Source organism: Nilaparvata lugens, chromosome 5 (assembly GCF_014356525.2).
Source record: "Nilaparvata lugens isolate BPH chromosome 5, ASM1435652v1, whole genome shotgun sequence".
NCBI lineage: Eukaryota > Metazoa > Arthropoda > Insecta > Hemiptera > Delphacidae > Nilaparvata > Nilaparvata lugens.
The window spans coordinates 11,133,335-11,152,395 of NC_052508.1; the positions used below are offsets into that span (position 1 = coordinate 11,133,335).

Here is a 19,061-nt window from a genome sequence, read left to right on the forward strand (position 1 = left end):
TCTATTGCTAAGAAGCTAAAAATGAAAATGTCCAGTGGGTCTGATGGAATTCCTTCAAAAATACTACATGAGTTTTTCCATTGTGTCAGTGGTCCTGTCACTCAGCTTCTGAACAGATCATGTGCTTCTGGGTCATTCCCCGCCTGCTTCAAGGTATCTAAGCTAAAACCAATTTTCAAAAAAGGCTCTCGGAAGGAAGTGGATAAATACCGACCTATAGCTAACTTGACCTCTTTGTCCAAGGTATGGGAGAGAGCAATATATGACCCCTTGCTGGCTCACTTCCTGAATAACAATCTTTTAAGTGAGTGTCAATATGGTTTTAGAGCTGGAATGTCAACCGTAGATGCATTGGAGAGTTTCATCAGTGATATCTATTCATCATTGGATCAGGGTGTTAAGGTCTTGGGGTTTTTCGTTGATATGAAGAAGGCATTTGACAGCCTGAACCACAGCATTCTCCTAAGGAAGCTTCATTACTATGGAATTAGAGGTAATTTCTTGTCGGTGATTGAGTCTTATCTTAGTAACAGAAACCAGATGGTTGAAATAGAGGGCGATAATGGTGTTGTCATTAATGGTAAATTCAGGTCTGAACTTCGTCCTGTTGGGAGAGGGGTCCCACAGGGATCAATTTTGGGCCCCCTTCTGTTTCTGATTTACATTAATGACCTCCCTGCAAATGTACATCATGCCAAATCAGTTCTCTTTGCTGATGATTCAAATTTCCTAATAACAGCTAGGAATAGTGATGAACTTCAGCTGACTGCAGACTCTGTGCTTAGTGAGGTGGCTCAGTGGTGCAAGGCAAACTTGTTGGAGGTAAACATTAAGAAAACCTCATTTATTGAATTCCAGATACAGCGATCACAGCTGGGCTCTTTCCAGTTTGATATTGATGGTGAGGAGGTTCAGCCCTCTACCTCGGCAGGGTTCCTGGGAGTGACTGTCGACCGGAATTTGGCATGGTCAGTTCATGTGGAATCACTGATAAAAAAACTCAATTCAGCAGCCTTCATTATCTCAAGATTATCTGGGGTTCTGGCAAGAGATGCTGTGATTGCTGCCTACCATGGGTATTTTGAGTCACTACTCTCATATGGCATACTGCTTTGGGGTGCTTCAAGAGATGCACTGATGGTTTTCAAAGCCCAGAAGAGAACTGTTAGGATCATGTTTGGGAAGCCCCATAGATTTTCTTGTCGGTCCATTTTCAAGTCATCAAGAATCATGACAGTTCCTGCTCTTTATATTTACAACCTGGCTATTTTTGCTTATAAGTCACATGACAGTTGGACAACAGGATCTGATATTCATGATCATTTCACCAGATCAAGAAATGTTGTAAGAATTAATCAGCACCGAACAGCATTTTATGAACAAAGTACGGAGCATAAAAGTATAAAGGTTTTTAATTCGTTGCCAACCCGGTTAAAGGAGGCTCAATCACTTGGCCTGTTCAAAAGAATGACTAAGGACTGGTTGATTGAGGAGTGTCCGTATAGTTGGCAGACACTCATAAATTAAATCCTAGGCCTTCCTTTCAACATTTTCAATATTAATTACTATGTGAAAGAGGCTGATAGACTGACTTTATTTTAGTACCTTACTCTACTATTCTATTTTTTATCTATAAATGTTTGTTTTTTGTGTTACTGGTATCTATAATAGTGTGCATCATAGTCATAGTTACTTTTGTCATCTTAATATAATGCATTGTTTAGAAATAAGAACTTGTATTGCTAGATTAAGTTATGTTTTTATTGACTGATTTTTGTATGACAATTGTCCATGCTTTTCTTGTAATGGCCTATGACATGTAATATATAAATAAATAAATAAATAAATAAAGATTAATTAGTGTAATGGTGCATACAGATTTCAAGAACAGTAGACGGGTTGTCACCACCAGCAAATTTATCGACCAAGGTAGGTGTTATAATTTGTTGTGATGATGTTTTCTGCATTGTCCACTCCCAGCTGTATTAAAAATTTATTTAATTTCAATTTAAATAAGGATTTCGAGACGGCCTGAAATACTATCTGATGTGGGAAGTGACTAGCCAAGTTACGATACAGAACATGTGAAATATAGAAGTAATTGGTTTGTGTAAGAGATCTCTGGAGGGGTATAGCTGTAATACCAGTGTTTATAGCATACCGCATTTGATGCATATGTGTAATGGGCCCAAGAATGTTCATGTTGGAAAATAAATGTATTAAAATGTTTTTAATGAAGAGCTGTCTTACAGTCAAGACGGACTCTCCTCAAAGAGAATGTCAGTGGAGGAAAGTGGAGTTTTTTCAGAGCTACTTTCAGAATGGCTTCCTGGACAATGGAGTGGCTGAAGTAGCGTCTTGCAAGCACCACCCCATGCAACTATACCAAACTCCAAAAGGACAAATTGTTATTGAAACAATTTGTTTCAATAACACCTTAAAGATTATGCATACTCTGACGTGCACTTGTACAAATACGCATTCAATGTGATCTCACACTAACATGTCCATATTGGAATAATATTGATGATTATTTGAATTGAATTATTTTGAGAATTCACAAACTGTCTTTTAACGTATCACAATCTCTTGTGGGTTAAATGGAAGAAGGGGCTCTTATTGCCTCAATTTCGCCCACATCACTTTTAATATTGTAAAGTGTGAATAAAAAGGCATTTATCTATCTATCTCTTTCCAAAATCTACTCATGGACTTCCAATGTCACTGATCATAGAGTATATTGTACATTTCAAACATCAACAATGGCCGAAAAAAAATTACAGAATTTACCTTCGTCCGAGGGTGAATCAGGAATCTCGATTGCCTTTTTGGGTGGTCCCTGTGAGGAAAAAGCAACAAAAAATTGTGTTTTTATTTTATTTTGTAATCTATCAATTGATTAGTCAATATTTACTGATCTAGTTGTTAATTATTCATTTATTGATCAATACAATTACAAACATAATTTGACTGGTAGTTCTGTGAACAGTAGACCTCACGAAGTATTCTCATCCACAAGTACCTGATTGAAACTATAGACCTTATGGAAATACAGCAATAGACTGGCTTCTCCACACATCTGTGTAATCACTTGTCAGCTGATTTATGATGAATAATTCTATAGTCTGATTTTTACTCTAATATTGGCGTATGAAGGAGGCTCCTTTTTCCTTTTATATTATCCTTGAAATGCAAAAATTCAAAAAACCTTGTATATACGTCGATGCGCAATTAAAAAAGGAACATACCTGTAAAATTTCATGAAAATCTATTACCGCGTTTCGCCGTAAATGCGCAACATATAAACATTTGAACATTAAGATAAATGCCAAACCGTCGACTTGAATCTTAGACCTCACTTCGCTCGGTCAAATATGACTGGGCGAGAGCAACAACAATTATAACAATATCTTCTTGATGAAGTCGTTGAAAGAATCTTGAAATAAGATTCTTCTAGAGTTTAGTATGATAGTGTTTGTCTGATAACTCTTTATAGTTCTGATTTTGTCCATAGAGAATAGATAGCATAAGAGGATATCCCATAGTAAGGTCGTTTATGTTACATATTTCAAGCCGATTCTCTGTTAACTCAAGACGACTATACTCTGTACAAAATTACTTCTTACTTGGGATGGACATGCGCAGCAGAGAAGGCATACAGCGGCAGGGATACAACGGCGGCTATGTTACCGTTGTGAACCGGCCGTGTTCTCTAATTTCCAGTGAGTATTCAAGCGCCCATGTTTAACTAAGGAAGTTTCCTCTTAGCAAGCACTGATTCGAATGACTCTAATCGACAAATTGACTACTGCGCTTCCACCTATGACTCTATTCATCACTGTAATTAGCTGATATTCCTCCATTTCTCTGCACCGCAAATTCCTCCAAGTTTGAAGTAATTTGTACGGAGTATACTGTCTATAATTACTGTTTTGGCCGGGTGAGAGTGTTGAGATTACCAGCGTCACATAGCTTCACGAAAAATAACTACTTGGACTATTAGCTTGAATTGACAGTAATATTTTGAACATGGACGCCCTAGACACTGGGATATCTTCTTATGCTATTATTTCTTTATGATTAAACTCTTGTATGAACGGAGGTAGACACGTGACTGAACCAAAGTGTTCTTGAATGGTAAGATACCACTCTAGAGAGTCCAGTCCCAATAGCTCTGAATTTCATGTAAAACGTTGAATTAAAACGGAAATTATTGACTACAAAAATTGAAAATTTGATATATTAATAGATTAAAAAAATTTACCTCATTGACAATAATAGTGTTAGTAACAGCTTCGCTCTCTTCAAATGTCACCGCGTTGTCAACACTGAAATCAGTAGAAAATTGTGGCAGAATCTCTTCGTTCGCATCAGCAGAGCTCATTGTCAGCAAATAGAACTGACCTATAAAAACAGAAAATCAATTCATTTATTTCACATACATAATACCAAATAACAAAGAAAAATATAGAAATGTGAAATAAAAGTGGACAACCCAAATCAGAGATTAAAATTAGAACTGACTGAGCTCTCCATTTCATGTGTATGTGAAACCATAGAGAAACAATAGCATAAGTAGATATCCCATGGTATAGGGCGTTTATGTTGCAACTCTTACTGTTATCTCAAGCCGATAGTTCATGTAATTCTTTCCCGTGAAGCTGTGTGACACTGGTAGTCTCTCATATTGTGCCGTTCATACACTCACCCCAACAAAACAGTAAAATTCGACAATGATCAACAGTAATCGGCTTGAGATAACAGTAAGAGTTGCGACATAAACGCCCTATACCATGGGATATCTATTTACGCTATTGTTTCTGTATGGTGAAACTTACAAATCTAAAAAGAATGTCTCAAAAACAATTCCTTTATATCAATAATCTTGAGCTATATTCCCCTTCTTTCGGAGGAGGCGATAAGCCGTAGGTTCCAACAACCTAAAAAGTAGCCGTCATCTCTCATCATCATCCCTCTCACTCATTACCCACGCACAAGCCAAATATTTTATGTGGGCATCACCCTCGGTATTATTATTATTTTTGGTGACACCAATATGTTATGAAATCGTGACATCTTATTTCAAATATTAGTCTTATTTAGTTGAAGTAATGGGAATGAACACTTCAAAATTCAAAAAATATCAAATGTATGCTAATAAGCATCCAACGCTTACGTATGTTCTATACGGTACGTATTTTCTATGAGCGCCCAATCACGCCGTATCCCTGCTTCTGGAGTTGTATGATTTGCCCCAAGGTCTTTAGAAAGAGGTATAGACACCAATGTTATTTATAGAGAATCCATATTGAAGCTATTTTGGCGGCAAATTTCAAAATAGAGTCTAACCTTTATACAGAGTGGGTGAAAAGTCCGAGAACGGCTTAATATCTCATACGAGATAGTTGTTTAGTAAAAATTTAAATTATCATCCACAAATTAATTTACATTGTAATAGGCCTTGTCACACAGTAGCTTCAGGACGGTCCTCCTGAAGGCAGCCTCATCCAATTGCTTTACACTACTAGGCAGCTTGTTGTGAAATTTCAGGGCAGAAATCCTATAACTGGCATGTAATCGGTTGAGGCCTCTCCTGGGGATATCCAACAGTTCACTGCGCCTGGTGTTGTGGTAGTCAATGTCACTACGGGCAGCTAGAGTATGCTGTATCTTCTTGATCACCAGTAACAGAAGAGTGCCTATCACCGAATCCTGAGGCACTCCATGGTGACCTGAGTATGCTCCTTCAAGAGTGAGTATTTGCTTTCTTTCAGATAGGTAGGATCTTAAGGTGGTGAAAACTGGACCACATACTCCATAACGGCCAGTTTCTTGAGCAGTATAACATGTGATACACACTAAAATGCCTTACTCAGGTCCGCCAATGCACTGAGTCACCAGCCTGAAAGGATTTCAGGATCTCCTGAATCAGCTAGGATTTCCCCTGCCGAAATTCATGCTCAGCATCTGTGGATAATTTCCTACTTTCAAATAATTGAGGAAATTATAATTTCCTTCTTGAAATTGAGGAGCATAAGTACCATCACCTTAGAGTATAGTGCAAGATACTCTATACACCTTCTTGACGACTCTGATAGAGGAGACCAAATCCATTGACGATTCCCCGATCCCAGGACCGTAAGGAAGACATTGAAAGTAAGAAATAAGTAAGTAAGTAAGGAAAAGTAGTGCGCCAATTGTTTTTTCATGAATACTTCAAATATCTTAGGCAGAGGTGGTATTATTGAAATTGGCCTACAGCTGCTCATGACTCAATAGGTCAAGCTTAAAAATAAGAAATGATCTGGCAACTTTCAGAGCTGAGGGTCAGGCACTGAGCAATAATATAAATAGCCCAAAAATGTTCTAATATAGGTAGCCTATTAAAGACTCATGTAAAAAAATAGGCTGGTATCAATATTTTAATGGACGCAGTCAGAAGTAATGTACTGTTAATCGATTGGACACTACGAATGGGGGAGAATTCTCACTGGTGTCCAAATGTGACACAAATCTTATAATAAAATAAAAGGAGGCTATTCATACCATCACTGTTTTGCAGTACAAATCTGCCATCGTCCAGGGCAACGACAGGCACTGTTGTAGAAGCCGACATTTCATCTTTACTTTCGGCAGAAGTCTGCCAGGTATTGCTCTCCGACAAGGCATTGTCCTCTATTGTGGCAGAAGCCAACGTCGTGTAGGTTAGAAGCGATAAAATGTCATCTCCGTCATTCATGTTTCAAACACCTGAAAACAAGAAGGTTTAGAGTAAAGATGATAACTTAAAATTACAAGACTAAAATTGATGCTATCAAAGTTATAGCTTCAATGAAATATTATGTAAATGAATAATAAGTAACTTGGTCTACTGATAGAAAACAATAAAATACATAGCACTAACATTCTATTTCTTGAAAGTGGAGGAATAGATTAATGATTTTGAAGAAATTCAATAAAATATCAATAAAAATCCGATAGTAAAATAGATTACAAACTACAAATCAACAAAAATCCTCAACATGCTATTAAAAGTTTGGAGGTTAATTTTATGCACACTTCAAAAAGATGATTAAAAAATACCTTGATTGAATTATCTTTTAAATATGAATAATATTATGAAATGCTTAAATTGATAGACGTTGGAGTGATAATTTACACATAATTAATAAACTATAGACATAAATTTAAATAAACTAAAATCAAAACAAGTTGATATTGACTACCGCCATTTTAGTTTTCCGTCTGCTGTAATGTTTTGAAAAAATCTGACAACATTTGAATTATTTTTTTTTCTAATTTTAGTATTCAAATTGCAATTAAATAATGAATATCTTGAATATTTTCATATAATTTGCAATTAAAAAGTTTTCTATTTAACACTTAAAAGATGACATTTTCTGCCAATTATTGTACAGATACAGATGGCATAGCTGTTGCAGTGTTGCAGATGCAGGTTGCAGGGCACATTTTCTAGAATATTTTGTAGTAGTTGGGCTTCAAAATTATAGAAATTTGAATCTTTGTCGTTCAACTATTGCATTACCGATTATTTCATTTCATGCCGGTGAATCCAAGATACAAAATAACTTATCACTTGTATTGGTTTGCTAATAATTAATCTTATAAAATGGCATGTACTACTGGCGGTGTAGGTAAGTTTCATGTCATGTACTTCAAAATTATTAAACTATTTATTGATTAGTTTGTAATTGTAACAATCGATTTTATTGAAAATTAATGTCGTTATTACTCATGAATATACTTTTTCCACCTGCCAATTATATTCCCTGGTAAATAATGATGTACTAAATTATGGTTAGGTGTTCAACCGCCATTGATACAATGATACTAGAAACTTAGGAATTGATGAAAAAATCTAATTTACTTGCTTAGCAAACACACATTTTCGTAATTACAGTTCCAATCAACAAAGTTGATTAGTAAATTGAAATCTAGCTGTGCCCATTTCATCAACTGGACTCTTTTGTTTGCGTGTACCATTCTCTTGCATAATGTATATCGATTTGTTTCAAAGTATTTATAATAACTTGATAGTTAATCAAACAACTCTACTTAATTCCCTTCGGTTCAACATCAGCTAAATATCATGTTTCAAGTTAGATTTCTGATTGATTTATAAGACTATGTTTTTAAATTGGAGTAAATCCGGAAGTGAAAGTTAGGTTATGTGAGAATTCTACATGTAAGTTGAAAATTTGGATTGGATTTAACAAATTGAAACTTTTAATACACGTAAAATACTAGGAATTTGAAACGTAAAAATAGATTTATTTCATTTCAAATAATTTTATTAGCCATAAAAAAGATGGTTTTAAAGGTCGTAGGCCTAATTCAAACCTACTTCATACTTTTCTCCTTATTTAAGCTGGATGGAATATGTCTGAGAGCCAAGTTGACCTAAGTTGCCATATGAGTTGTTGAATATATATAATATTTATTATCTTTACTTCCTAATCAAATTCTTGTTGTAAAAAATATTCCAATAGTAACATATAGCCTATATTATTTTAAGTAACTTACTTACTAAAGCTGCGTTTACATCAAAGTTATTAGCAAAATGTTAATAACTTAATCTCTATAGAGTCTATTAGATTGAGCATAACTTATACACATGATGAACTTATGTGTTTGTTAAGTTCCGTTCTTCCGTTAATCTAATAGAATCTATAAAGATTAAGTTATTAACATTTTTTTTAATAACTTTGGTGTAAACGCAGCTTTAGTTAATCTAATTCTAAAGAATTCTACTCATTTGAATTATTTGATAATAAAATAATTATTATCATTGACCTATAACTCATCTTATTAACTCATTCCCTGTAGATATCTACTGCTGTTGAAAAGTCATTTTTCAAGTCACCCTCATCGAGTAATTGAAGATAAAGATTGGAACTGTAATATTGGATAAACTGCAAGATGTCTCTCAAGAAGAAGAGTTCTAATCAGGACGATCAAACCAAGATTTGTAAAATTATTATATCTTGCTATTCAAAAGTAAAATGTTGCAGTTTTCTAAAATTTCAGTATATTGCTTGTTTTATTGAATAAATTGCCCCAATAAAAATAATTGTTATTACATAGAGTAATCGATGGAATTAGTATGTTGTGTATGAAGTTTTCTTAGTTCATGTATGATTGAGCTGATTGGCTCAATTACAGTTAAATTGCATAGTAAAGTCGTTGACTATTCGTCTCAAATTAGTTGAAGTGTTCTGCTTTGCTGTCAACATAGAGTTGATGAAACGATGTAGCCTAGCTCATTAGATGGTGTATTTTTATTCAAATATAGACTCAATCCAACCTTGTTGTTAACAACACTAGGTTGTTTTAAAGTGAGGTCCACATTGTAATGACAGTGGAGAATGATAGGAAAAAAACGTTGCCACACCTCTTTCTTGTCAATGCCTTCTATAGACGGTATGCAGTTTGAAGATACACAAGTTTTGAAGATTATCACATTTTGCTGATACAGTTTTATTGATGTAGCCTAATATTAATTGTTCATTCTCAATTAAAATAATAAATTATATTTTATTAAGCAATAAATTATATTTAAAAATAATTAATTGTTTATAAAGTGTTTGGTGAGAAAATTAGACAAAATTTTATAAAGTGAAGAAAACATAACCTATTTTCTAGACTATTTTAATGAATCAAAATTCGGGGGAAGAACAGTTTTGGGCTGTGCCTGTTGATCATCCCCCAAATTATTTTACATGATAATTCTGTAACATTGAATCAATAAAATAATAATAATAATTAAGATGAAATATTTTGTTAATTCTACATTGTTAGAAGACGGTCTGGCAACATATCAAAGCGAGAAAGAGATAGCGCTATCCGCTTTGTTGTTGAATAAAAGGCAAGGATAGCAATACCGTTGCTAATCGAACACTGCCATTATAACGTGTACCTCACTATAGAATTGGATTGATTCGTGGTCTAGTTGATATAGTGCTGGCGTTGCAGTCGAGGGGTCCCGGGTTCAAACCCGGTTACGAACAAAACATTTTAGCTGGATCACTCCCATGTTATAGGGAATGTTGAACTTTCGGACCTGGCAAATATATAAATGTTGTGAGTCTCATTGACAGATTAAATTATATACTCAGGATAAGTGGAACTTCCATCAGGGACTCGTCACCTACAACTGCTATAGGCTATTTATTAAATTGTACCAAAGGAGAGGAATCAACTTATTGTTGAAAATATGAGCTGAATTAAGATGATCATCTTTTAAAATAATAATCAAACTCCAACTTCCCATGAAGATACATATTCTAAAAAATAAATAAAAAAACTCTTCAACTTCTCATGTCAAATGGCCGTTTTCACACCGATTTCTCGCCGACACGACACCCCAAATGTCCTCCGATTATCAATGGAACCAGAGACAAAATAATTGTAATATTCTTTTCCTCTATATAGCCCCTGTCGGTTGGGGGAGCTTTGAGTCGATCATCGTACTCGAGAATGTGTTGAAAACCAGAATTCACCCACAGTATCCATGCTTGTCGTAGGAGGCGACTAAAATGGACCTCAAGAAAACTACAGAATTTATCTTGCCTTCAAACCCACGGTATCTGCCCCATCAGGGCAGTTTCGGAGAGGCAAAAAGAAAAACCCAAGAGACCAGAGATGGGTGAAACTCCAGGCACAAATGTGGGTCAAGAGGCTGAGTCAAGGGTGGCCGGGCGCCCTAGAGGCAACTTGGCGGCCCCTTCCTCAGCGGAATGACCTACAAAAAGACCAGGAGTGGAACTCACGTAGGTCACGAGTTTGTGGGTGGAGAGGCCAAAACTCACCACTGCTCAAAGAAGGGCGGCCATTTAGGCAAAACTTCTTGGGAGAGGTGAGGCTTTTGATCCTGCAGAGTTTTGGAAGGGCAAAAAGAAAAACCCAAGAGACTGATTGATTGATTGATTGAGTACTTTATGTAGATTACAATATATACTGGCTTATACACTTATATACAATAGCTTACAATACAGCAAAATTATAGATGAATTTACATAATATAGACTAAGAAAATAATTATTGAACTGTGTATGATATGAAAAAGCAATTTGTAATATAATAACTATATATAATTATATTGTTATGCATCTACATAAATTGGCGGAGCTTTGGACATATCAATGTCCATTCTTCGGAAAGAATATTAAAAATATCCTCCCCACTAACTCTCTACCAAAAGATGATGGGTGAGACCAGAGATGGGTGAAACTCCAGGCACAAATGCGGATCAAGAAGCTGAGTCGAGGGTGGCCGGGCGCCCTAGAGGCAACTTAGCCGCCCCTTCCTCAGCGGAAGGACCTACAAAGAAGGCCAGGAGTGGAACTCACGTAGGTCACGAGGACTAATCAGTCTGAAGAGACTGCCAAGCATATCACACTGAATTGCGACAAGGATTGCAACCAGGTGATGAATGGAATGTTAGTATAGGGAAAAACTCGTGTTTCTTGTAAAGGACGTAGGTATTGGTTTGCCTAACTAACATACTACTTGGGAACACAATAAGCTTCGGTTGACGTGTGGGGTTCTTTGAACCTTCCTTGAATCCGTCCCTTCAAAAACAATAAATAATTTATCTATGGTGGTGTGGACCCTATCGGAGGACATATTGATTTTTGTGTCGGTGAGAAATAAGATAGTTTGAAAACGGTCTTCAGGATAGATTGGTATAATTACAATGTACATAACTTTCAAGTATTAATTTCAAATTATTGTATAATTCTTAAGTGAATCTTTTCAGTTTCTCAGAGAATTATTCATGCTTTTAAATGATTTCCCATTTTAAAATGAAGTTGATCCATCATTTCTCCTCATTTCAATTTTAGTTTAGGACGATTTCAGTAGGGCAACGCTATTTTTTGGTTTTATATATGACTATCTTATAAAATTGTCTGATTTTTTTCAGTGGTGCCACGCAATTTTCGGCTGCTAGAGGAACTGGAACAGGGTCAGAGAGGGGGCGGAGATGGAACAATCAGCTGGGGTCTCGAAAATGATGACGATATGACCCTCACACATTGGACCGGCATGATTATTGGCCCACCTAGGGTAAGCACTTGACAAAAGTAGAATAATCATAAAGCGTGGCCCACGAAATATGTAACGGCCGAAGACCATAGAGGGCTAAACCTTTATTGTAAGAGTTGTTAGATACACTTGATAGTGATAACTCGAATTTGGAAAAGAATAATTTTATTGGTCAACAAATATACAGGGTGTTTCACGAAAGGTGTAACAGCCGAAGGTTTTTTATTTTATTTTATCCATTCATTGATAAATAAGTACATCATCAAAATGATAGGGAGAGAAAACCTAGAAGACATAGCTTCTACATGCAATTTGCACCAAACATGTCCAGTAAAATTTTCCTATTTTTTTTTATATTTTGAAAAACGTCAATAACTAGAGAACTATCAATCAAAATCCAATTCTAAGGATATTGTTAGAAAGAGGAAGATATTTTCAATAAGATTCTTATAATTTGTTTCTTTGTTTGACGTTTTTGAAGTTTTAAATGAGCGCTCAAAGTACATTAATTTGTCGAGCTCAAAGCCAATTTTGTATTTTGAACACCCATAAAAAGTTCATAAACGTCAAACAAGGGAACTAATTATTTGAATCTCATTGGAAATTTAAAAACCTCTTTCCAAACATACGGTATCATTAAATATAGATTTTGACTGTTAGTTTTAAAGTTATTGAAGTTTTTAAAGAAATCGATAAATCTCAAAACTAAGGCCGATAGAAGGGAATTTTACTGATTTTTTTTCAAAGACATTACAGTAGATTTTATTTTTTATGATTGGAAAAACTATTTTTCGCCACACTTGGATGTAATGAGCTGGTTTACGTTCGTCATATGGAGGCCGAAAGTGATTGTTTTCCGACCAGGCCGGTAAAACTTTACGGCCCTAGGGCTGTAAAGTGACCTTGAATAACAGCTGATCGTGTCCGATCTCACAAAAATCATAGAGAGACAATCTCATAACGACTGTAATAATCTATATAATTATGTATCGTGAATCGCGAAATTATGTCTATAATATATTTTATAAATTACTGTTTCATAATTTTATATTTATTATTGTGTTTTTGATATCAAACAATGAATACAATGGCTGCATTGTCCATTGTCAGAAAGGTACGTATCGCAAGTATTTAAAAGTGAAGAATCGAATTTGAAATCAAAGTACAATAATTGTATCAATATTTAAAAGTGAGGGAGAGTAATAATTGTTTCTTTTTTATTATCGAATTCCACTTCTTAATGCAATACAATCAACTATAATAACAAGAAAATACAGCAGAGATCTGAAGTTTAAGGTAAGCCTACTGGTGAAACTCAGCCTTGACTAAAAAATTCCTAGTAATTTTTCCGTAATTCATTATTAAAACTTTTAGATAATTTTTCTTTAATATTAAACCATATAGAGAAAACATTAGGCCCACTCAAGATTGAATCTTCGAATGTTTTCTCTATGATTTCAGAGCAATATTTTGTTGTGAAAATGCCGACAAACCGGCTTCAAATATGCCGCTATACACTATATTATAGTAGCCTACATACGTTACCTGACTTAATTCAGAGTGAAAATGTTATTGTGAAACAGATAATAATATTAATTTTAATAATATAAGTCATGAGCCAAAGTCTGTTGTACCTTTGACTATAGAAAGAACCTTCTTCTATAGAAAGAACAACCTTCTTTCTATAGTCAAAGGTTGTACGCTTTTTAGGAGTGAAGTAAACTTTTTTAGAAGTCTAGTTTACAGTATTACGTGTATACTAAGTGTTATCAGTCAGGCCTCTACATTCAATACGCAATGGCCGAGAGCGTAAAGGCGTAATACATCAGAACTCAAAGCTCAGTGAATAACAAACATGATCTAGGTTCGAATCTCGGTCAATGACATTTTTTTTTGTCGATGAATTTCGACTTTTATTAGCTATTTTTTATATTAGTTACCATAATTTAAATTTCAATCAATTTTTTAGATATATTTTGAGACAAAACTGTGAAATATGCAATTATATTAATTTTTTCATCACATTATTTCAAAATAGTAATGAAAATTCTATTCATCCATCTATCCATGAGATATTGCACCGGGCGCAAAGCGCGAGCTATAAAAATTCAAACAATTATTCGAAATATTAATAGTATAAAAATATGGTCACTATTGTATATTATTAATTAGTAATATTGAAATTAATTGACAGTAAAAGTTGTCATAACCAAGATTCAAACTATCAAAATAGGCTGTTTGAATTCTATTAATTTTTCAATTTCTTATAAATATTGGGAAGTTTTTTTTTTGGTGTGGCGAAAAATAGCGTTCGCAACACGGGCAAAAATGTTTTTCCGGCTCTCGAACGCTTCAAGTTCTCGACTTCGTCTCGAACTTGAAAACCGCGATCTCGAGCCGGAAAACGTACATTTTCGACCCTAGGTGCGAAATATACTATTACAACAGCAATTTTCTCAATTTCAGTTTGACGGAATGTTGTTCAAAGGATATAATGAATGAATAAATTTTTTCAGTCCAGAAACATTTCTTATTCAGCTGATGAATACTCTCAAACCCCCCACCATGTGACTGTGGGGCGATGGAGCAGACAGTGCACCACATCATAGACGTGCCTACCTGGTTGAGGCTAACCACTTTACTGTATGGCAATGCAGTACATTTCAACCCTTGACGTGCATTTATAAAAGTGTGAAATTTTGACTAAAATGCCATACGATAAATGAATAGATCCAGCTGATGAACCTATATATGTAAAAAATACGAATGTATACCCTTTACCCTTTCTTATATCTTTCTAGGGTTAATGAAGCAATATCGGGGACCGAGCTTCGCTCTGGAGTACAAAAGCATAAAAAAATTATTACGAAAGAAGAAATTATAATAACATTCATACAGAAATGTTCTATCTAATCACAGTAAATTGAGATTAATTCCCAGAGGAATGCAAAAATTTCCTTCACAAAGCCCCAGCTGCTCAAAACCCGGTTAAATTTTAATCCTGATTAACTTCACGTGAACCAAATCAGAGAAGACCATTTCAAAAAGATGGATCTACTGGAAAATTAATCAGGATTGAAAATAACCCGGCTTTTTTGCAACCGGTACTAAGTACCTGATTGAATGATTACAAAAGTTCAACAGCTGAGTCATAATTTTGACACAGTCCCACACACATGAACTCGCTCACTCACTTCCATCACCAACAGACAACGAAATAATTATTATCAGCTGTTTTTCCAAGGATGAATAATAATTATCATTTTAATGTCCTTCAGCTAGTTTTCCCAGGAATGAGACCTAGCGCAATCGAGTCTTTATATTATAAACCTACTATGTTCTGAATTTCGTGAGAATCGTTAGAGCCGTTTTCGAGATCAGGTGAAATACAAACATCGAAACATATAAACAGAAGTTGCTCGTTTAATAGTATAGGATTACAAAAAAAAGATTCGTAATAATCTAATATACGGAAGATACTTCTTACTCAGGTTCATTTGAAACTACTTGCCATGTCTTTTGATAGTGTAAAATACATATTTGCAAGTTCATTTAACTAATTTCGAATGGTTTTTGTTTGCAGACACCGTACGAGAATCGAATGTATAGTTTAAAAGTAGAATGCGGTCAAAAATATCCGGATGATGCGCCGACTGCACGCTTCGTCTCTAGAATCAATATGACCTGCGTTAATAGTTCTACTGGCTTGGTGAGTTTTTCTATTTTCTATAGTTAGAATTAAAAAGTTTAAGATTATTAGTTCATTTCTAGTGACCTTTTTCCCCTAATCTTTCTTCTGTAAATATGAAGTACCTAATTAGTATGATTTTGTTGGATATCTATATTGAATGAAAATACTTGGAATGATGCCAACCATGTTTCTATTGAAATTACTAATGGTCAACCGCTCGAAAGTAGTACGATGGAAATTGGAAAATATGAATGCATCGTTGCCAAATAGGAGTTTATCAACAGTAGTCCACAGCTGATTATTGAGAATCAATTAATTTTTTTTAATATGCTTGACGAATTGGCTCACTACCTCCGTAAACAAAGCTGTTCGTAGTGCGTTCGTGTGACGTCAGCACAGGTGATTTCAGCTGATCTATATCAGCTAGTATTTTTATTGGTGTAGGATCCCTACCTGTGCTGACGTCACACGAATGCACTATGGCTTTGTTTACGGAGGTAGTGATTGGTTACGTCTATGGGTGCGGGGGGGGGGTGCTGAGGAGGTACTCATCTGTTCCAAATTCCATCGGACTACAGTACTACAGATATTATGTAATCAATCACACGAAAATAGTCCGATGGAAATTGGAACAGATGAGAACCTCTTCAATCCTCCACACCCATTGACGACCTACTTTCGTGCGGTTGACCCTAGTAATATCAATAGATAGATGGTTGACATCATTTCAAATACTTCCATTCAATATAGATATCACAGATGACAATAAATGGTAAGTGTGGAAACTGTCAATCGGACGTCGACTTTGTAGTATTCAAAAGCTATTTCATTTGACGCCATATAATTTCGAGACGATATCGTGTCGTTGCTAAATCTGTGTATGTGTGTAGCCTAATAACGGCCACTGAGTAATGGTCAAAACATAGTGAAGTGTTGAAGATATCAGAGAGTTTTGTGAAGAGTGTTTATATAAAGCAAGGATATAAAAATGTCTCCACTTTTTTCTACCTTATACCCTACATTCGCCGTTCCACTATGCCGAAATAAAGGCAGCGATTCTAGTCTATTCTCTGCCACATTTGAATACATGCATTAAGCACGCTGCACACAGGGACATAGTAACGGCTACTATAGTGAGGTCCACGTTATAATGGCAGTGTACGATTGACAATACTGTTGTTGTCCTTTTCTATCATACAACAAAACATATAGCGCTATCTCTCTCTAGCTTTGCAATGTTGTCCGTTTGCCAGAATATTTTATTTTTACTTTTGACAGTGACTGTACAAAAGTAAAAGAACAATAATTCTCAGCCGCCATTTTTTTTCTTCATTCCATCAAAATACTTTAGTACACAAGTCGTATAATTGATTTAAAATGTATTTTTGAAACAATGCGATAATTTTTAGACATGACCCTATGATAAACACAAATTAAAATACCTCAAATGACATTTTAAAAGTTGATAACTAACCATCCTAGACTTCATCAATGCTTCAGTTAGCCTACACGTATAGGTTAGGCCTACTCGTACTGGTATGAATAATATTGAAATGTTATTTCAGAATTATTTCCATTGAAATTATCTATTTTAAATAGAATTTCAATTTTTCTATTATATTTTTAAAAGAAATTGTAATAGAATACCTATTAAATAACTTAATTTCTGTTGTTTTGAAATTCAGATTGGTGTATCACAGCTTTTTAAATTAGCCGCCATTTCAGTTTTGTATAAAAATATAAATTTGATCTCAGTTATGGAAGCAAATTTTGAATCAAATTATAAAAATATATTTTCTTGATTAATTTGACATTAAATTGATTATTTTATCAAGGAAATGATAATTATTATTAGATCAAATTTAATGGGATGAATTGAGTAACAGCTGTGTACACTCAGTGGCAAAATGGGGAGACTTGGCAACGTTTTTCTCCTATCTTTCTTCACTGCCATTATAACGTGGACCTCACTATAGCTGCTATGGGAACGCGGATTTGAAAATGTCCGTAACTCAAATGTACATGACATTTTCAATTGAATGTTCCCGCGACAGCTGGTTGACGCTACAATTGTCCCAGTGTGCAGGCTAATTTCAATTCAATTTCAATTTATTTCTCTTTACACACACACACACAAGTTTAATACAGAGATTAAAAAAATAATACATGCAAACAACAACAATACACATTAAAACAAAATAAAAATAAGATCTATTTAAAAACGATGCTACATTCTACCGGTCTACAGCGGGTCATTCACTATCCGACTATTTGGTCCAACTACGTTGGACCACCACGTTGGACCTTTCACCACTCACGTTCCGGTAGGTTAGTCCAACATTTTCACTCACGTTCCAAATTGAACCTGACTAGGCGGCTGACCTTGCGAGGTCAGACAAGTCAGGTGAACAGTCCACCAGACTTGTCCGACTCGTCTGGCAGCATTCGCCCCGCCCACAACAACCCCATTCGTAGTCCAACGTCGAATTAATGGACCTCAAGTTGGACAAAATATCGGATAGTGAATAATGGCCCGCTTACCTTTGCCGTTCCACTTTGTTTTGACCCTTCATCAAGTTTAGATCAGACCAAGATTCTTTCACACTCAGTACTGTAATTTTAATTCCCATTTGATGTTTTTTTTAATAACGTGTTGTTTTTTTGCTCAATTCACCTTCATTTTCTTTGTGCAAAGGTCGACAACCGTGCCGTTCCAGTACTGGCGAGATGGCAGCGTGAGTACACCATCAAATCTGTGCTGCAAGAGTTGCGTCGTCTGATGACGCTCAAGGACAACTTGAAGTTGACACAACCGCCAGAGGGCAGCAGCTTCTAACCCCCTCCCCCTCCCCTTATTCCCCCTCTACCTGCGCAAGCATCTACAAATTTCGTTGATTTTATTGCTACTATAAATATTGGTTCAGCTGTATATCTCACTCCACTCACTCACACACACGCGCATTGAATGACGTCATCTTGTTCTATTTTTTGTGTTAATTATTATCATTCATGACAACCTCTCTAAGATCTACTGTGTCTATGTTGATGTCTATAAGATAATACTCAACATGACAACCTCTCTAGGATCTACTGTGTCTATGTTGATGTCTCTAAGATGTACTGTGTCAATGTTGATGTCTATCTTGCAACAGCGAATCGATTATACAATAATTAATCAACTATATTAATTAATTATTATTATTGATATTACATTATGGAAATGGTCAGACGCTGATTTAAATTTCCATTCACAAAAAATGGCTTGTGTGTTATTTTTGCTACCTAAGGAAGGATACTCGCTTGA

At 35.3% G+C, this 19,061-nt stretch overlaps 2 protein-coding genes across 3 annotated transcripts in view; one reads left to right on the forward strand and one right to left on the reverse strand.

Moving 5' to 3' along the window:
- The window catches only part of LOC111046497 (zinc finger protein 485), a 30,537-nt gene extending 23,285 nt beyond the window's left edge, over nt 1–7,252 (reverse strand). Inside the window, exons 1-4 of the mRNA XM_022332058.2 lie at nt 7,084–7,252; nt 6,547–6,750; nt 4,265–4,404; nt 2,791–2,839 (exon numbers count right to left, since the gene is read on the reverse strand). Coding sequence (XP_022187750.2) covers nt 2,791–2,839; nt 4,265–4,404; nt 6,547–6,739 — 382 coding nt within the window. The 5' untranslated portion in view covers nt 6,740–6,750; nt 7,084–7,252. The remainder of the gene's footprint in view (nt 1–2,790; nt 2,840–4,264; nt 4,405–6,546; nt 6,751–7,083) is intronic.
- Nucleotides 7,253–7,405: 153 nt separating this feature from the next.
- On the forward strand, nt 7,406–19,015 carry LOC111046495 (ubiquitin-conjugating enzyme E2 variant 2). Of its 2 annotated transcripts, XM_039427664.1 has the most exons (5): nt 7,431–7,655; nt 8,848–8,989; nt 11,945–12,087; nt 15,650–15,775; nt 18,453–19,015. In XM_039427664.1, exons 2-5 carry the CDS (start codon nt 8,941–8,943, stop codon nt 18,591–18,593), a joined length of 459 nt encoding a protein of 152 aa, XP_039283598.1. In that variant the 5' UTR covers nt 7,431–7,655; nt 8,848–8,940; the 3' UTR covers nt 18,594–19,015. The 2 variants fall into 2 exon arrangements, with proteins under 2 accessions (XP_022187749.1, XP_039283598.1); XM_022332057.2 differs by lacking the exon at nt 8,848–8,989 and having other exon boundaries at nt 7,406–7,655.
- The last annotated feature ends 46 nt before the right edge of the window (nt 19,016–19,061 follow it).

Bases quoted from the DNA above. Each gene is read 5' to 3' on its own strand.
- LOC111046495 (XM_039427664.1), top strand. From the start codon at position 8,941: ATGTCTCTCAAGAAGAAGAGTTCTAATCAGGACGATCAAACCAAGATT. The intron at 8,990-11,944 runs GTAAAATTATTA...GATTTTTTTCAG, and splicing joins GGACGATCAAACCAAGATTT to TGGTGCCACGCAATTTTCGG. The intron at 12,088-15,649 runs GTAAGCACTTGA...TTTTGTTTGCAG, and splicing joins TGATTATTGGCCCACCTAGG to ACACCGTACGAGAATCGAAT.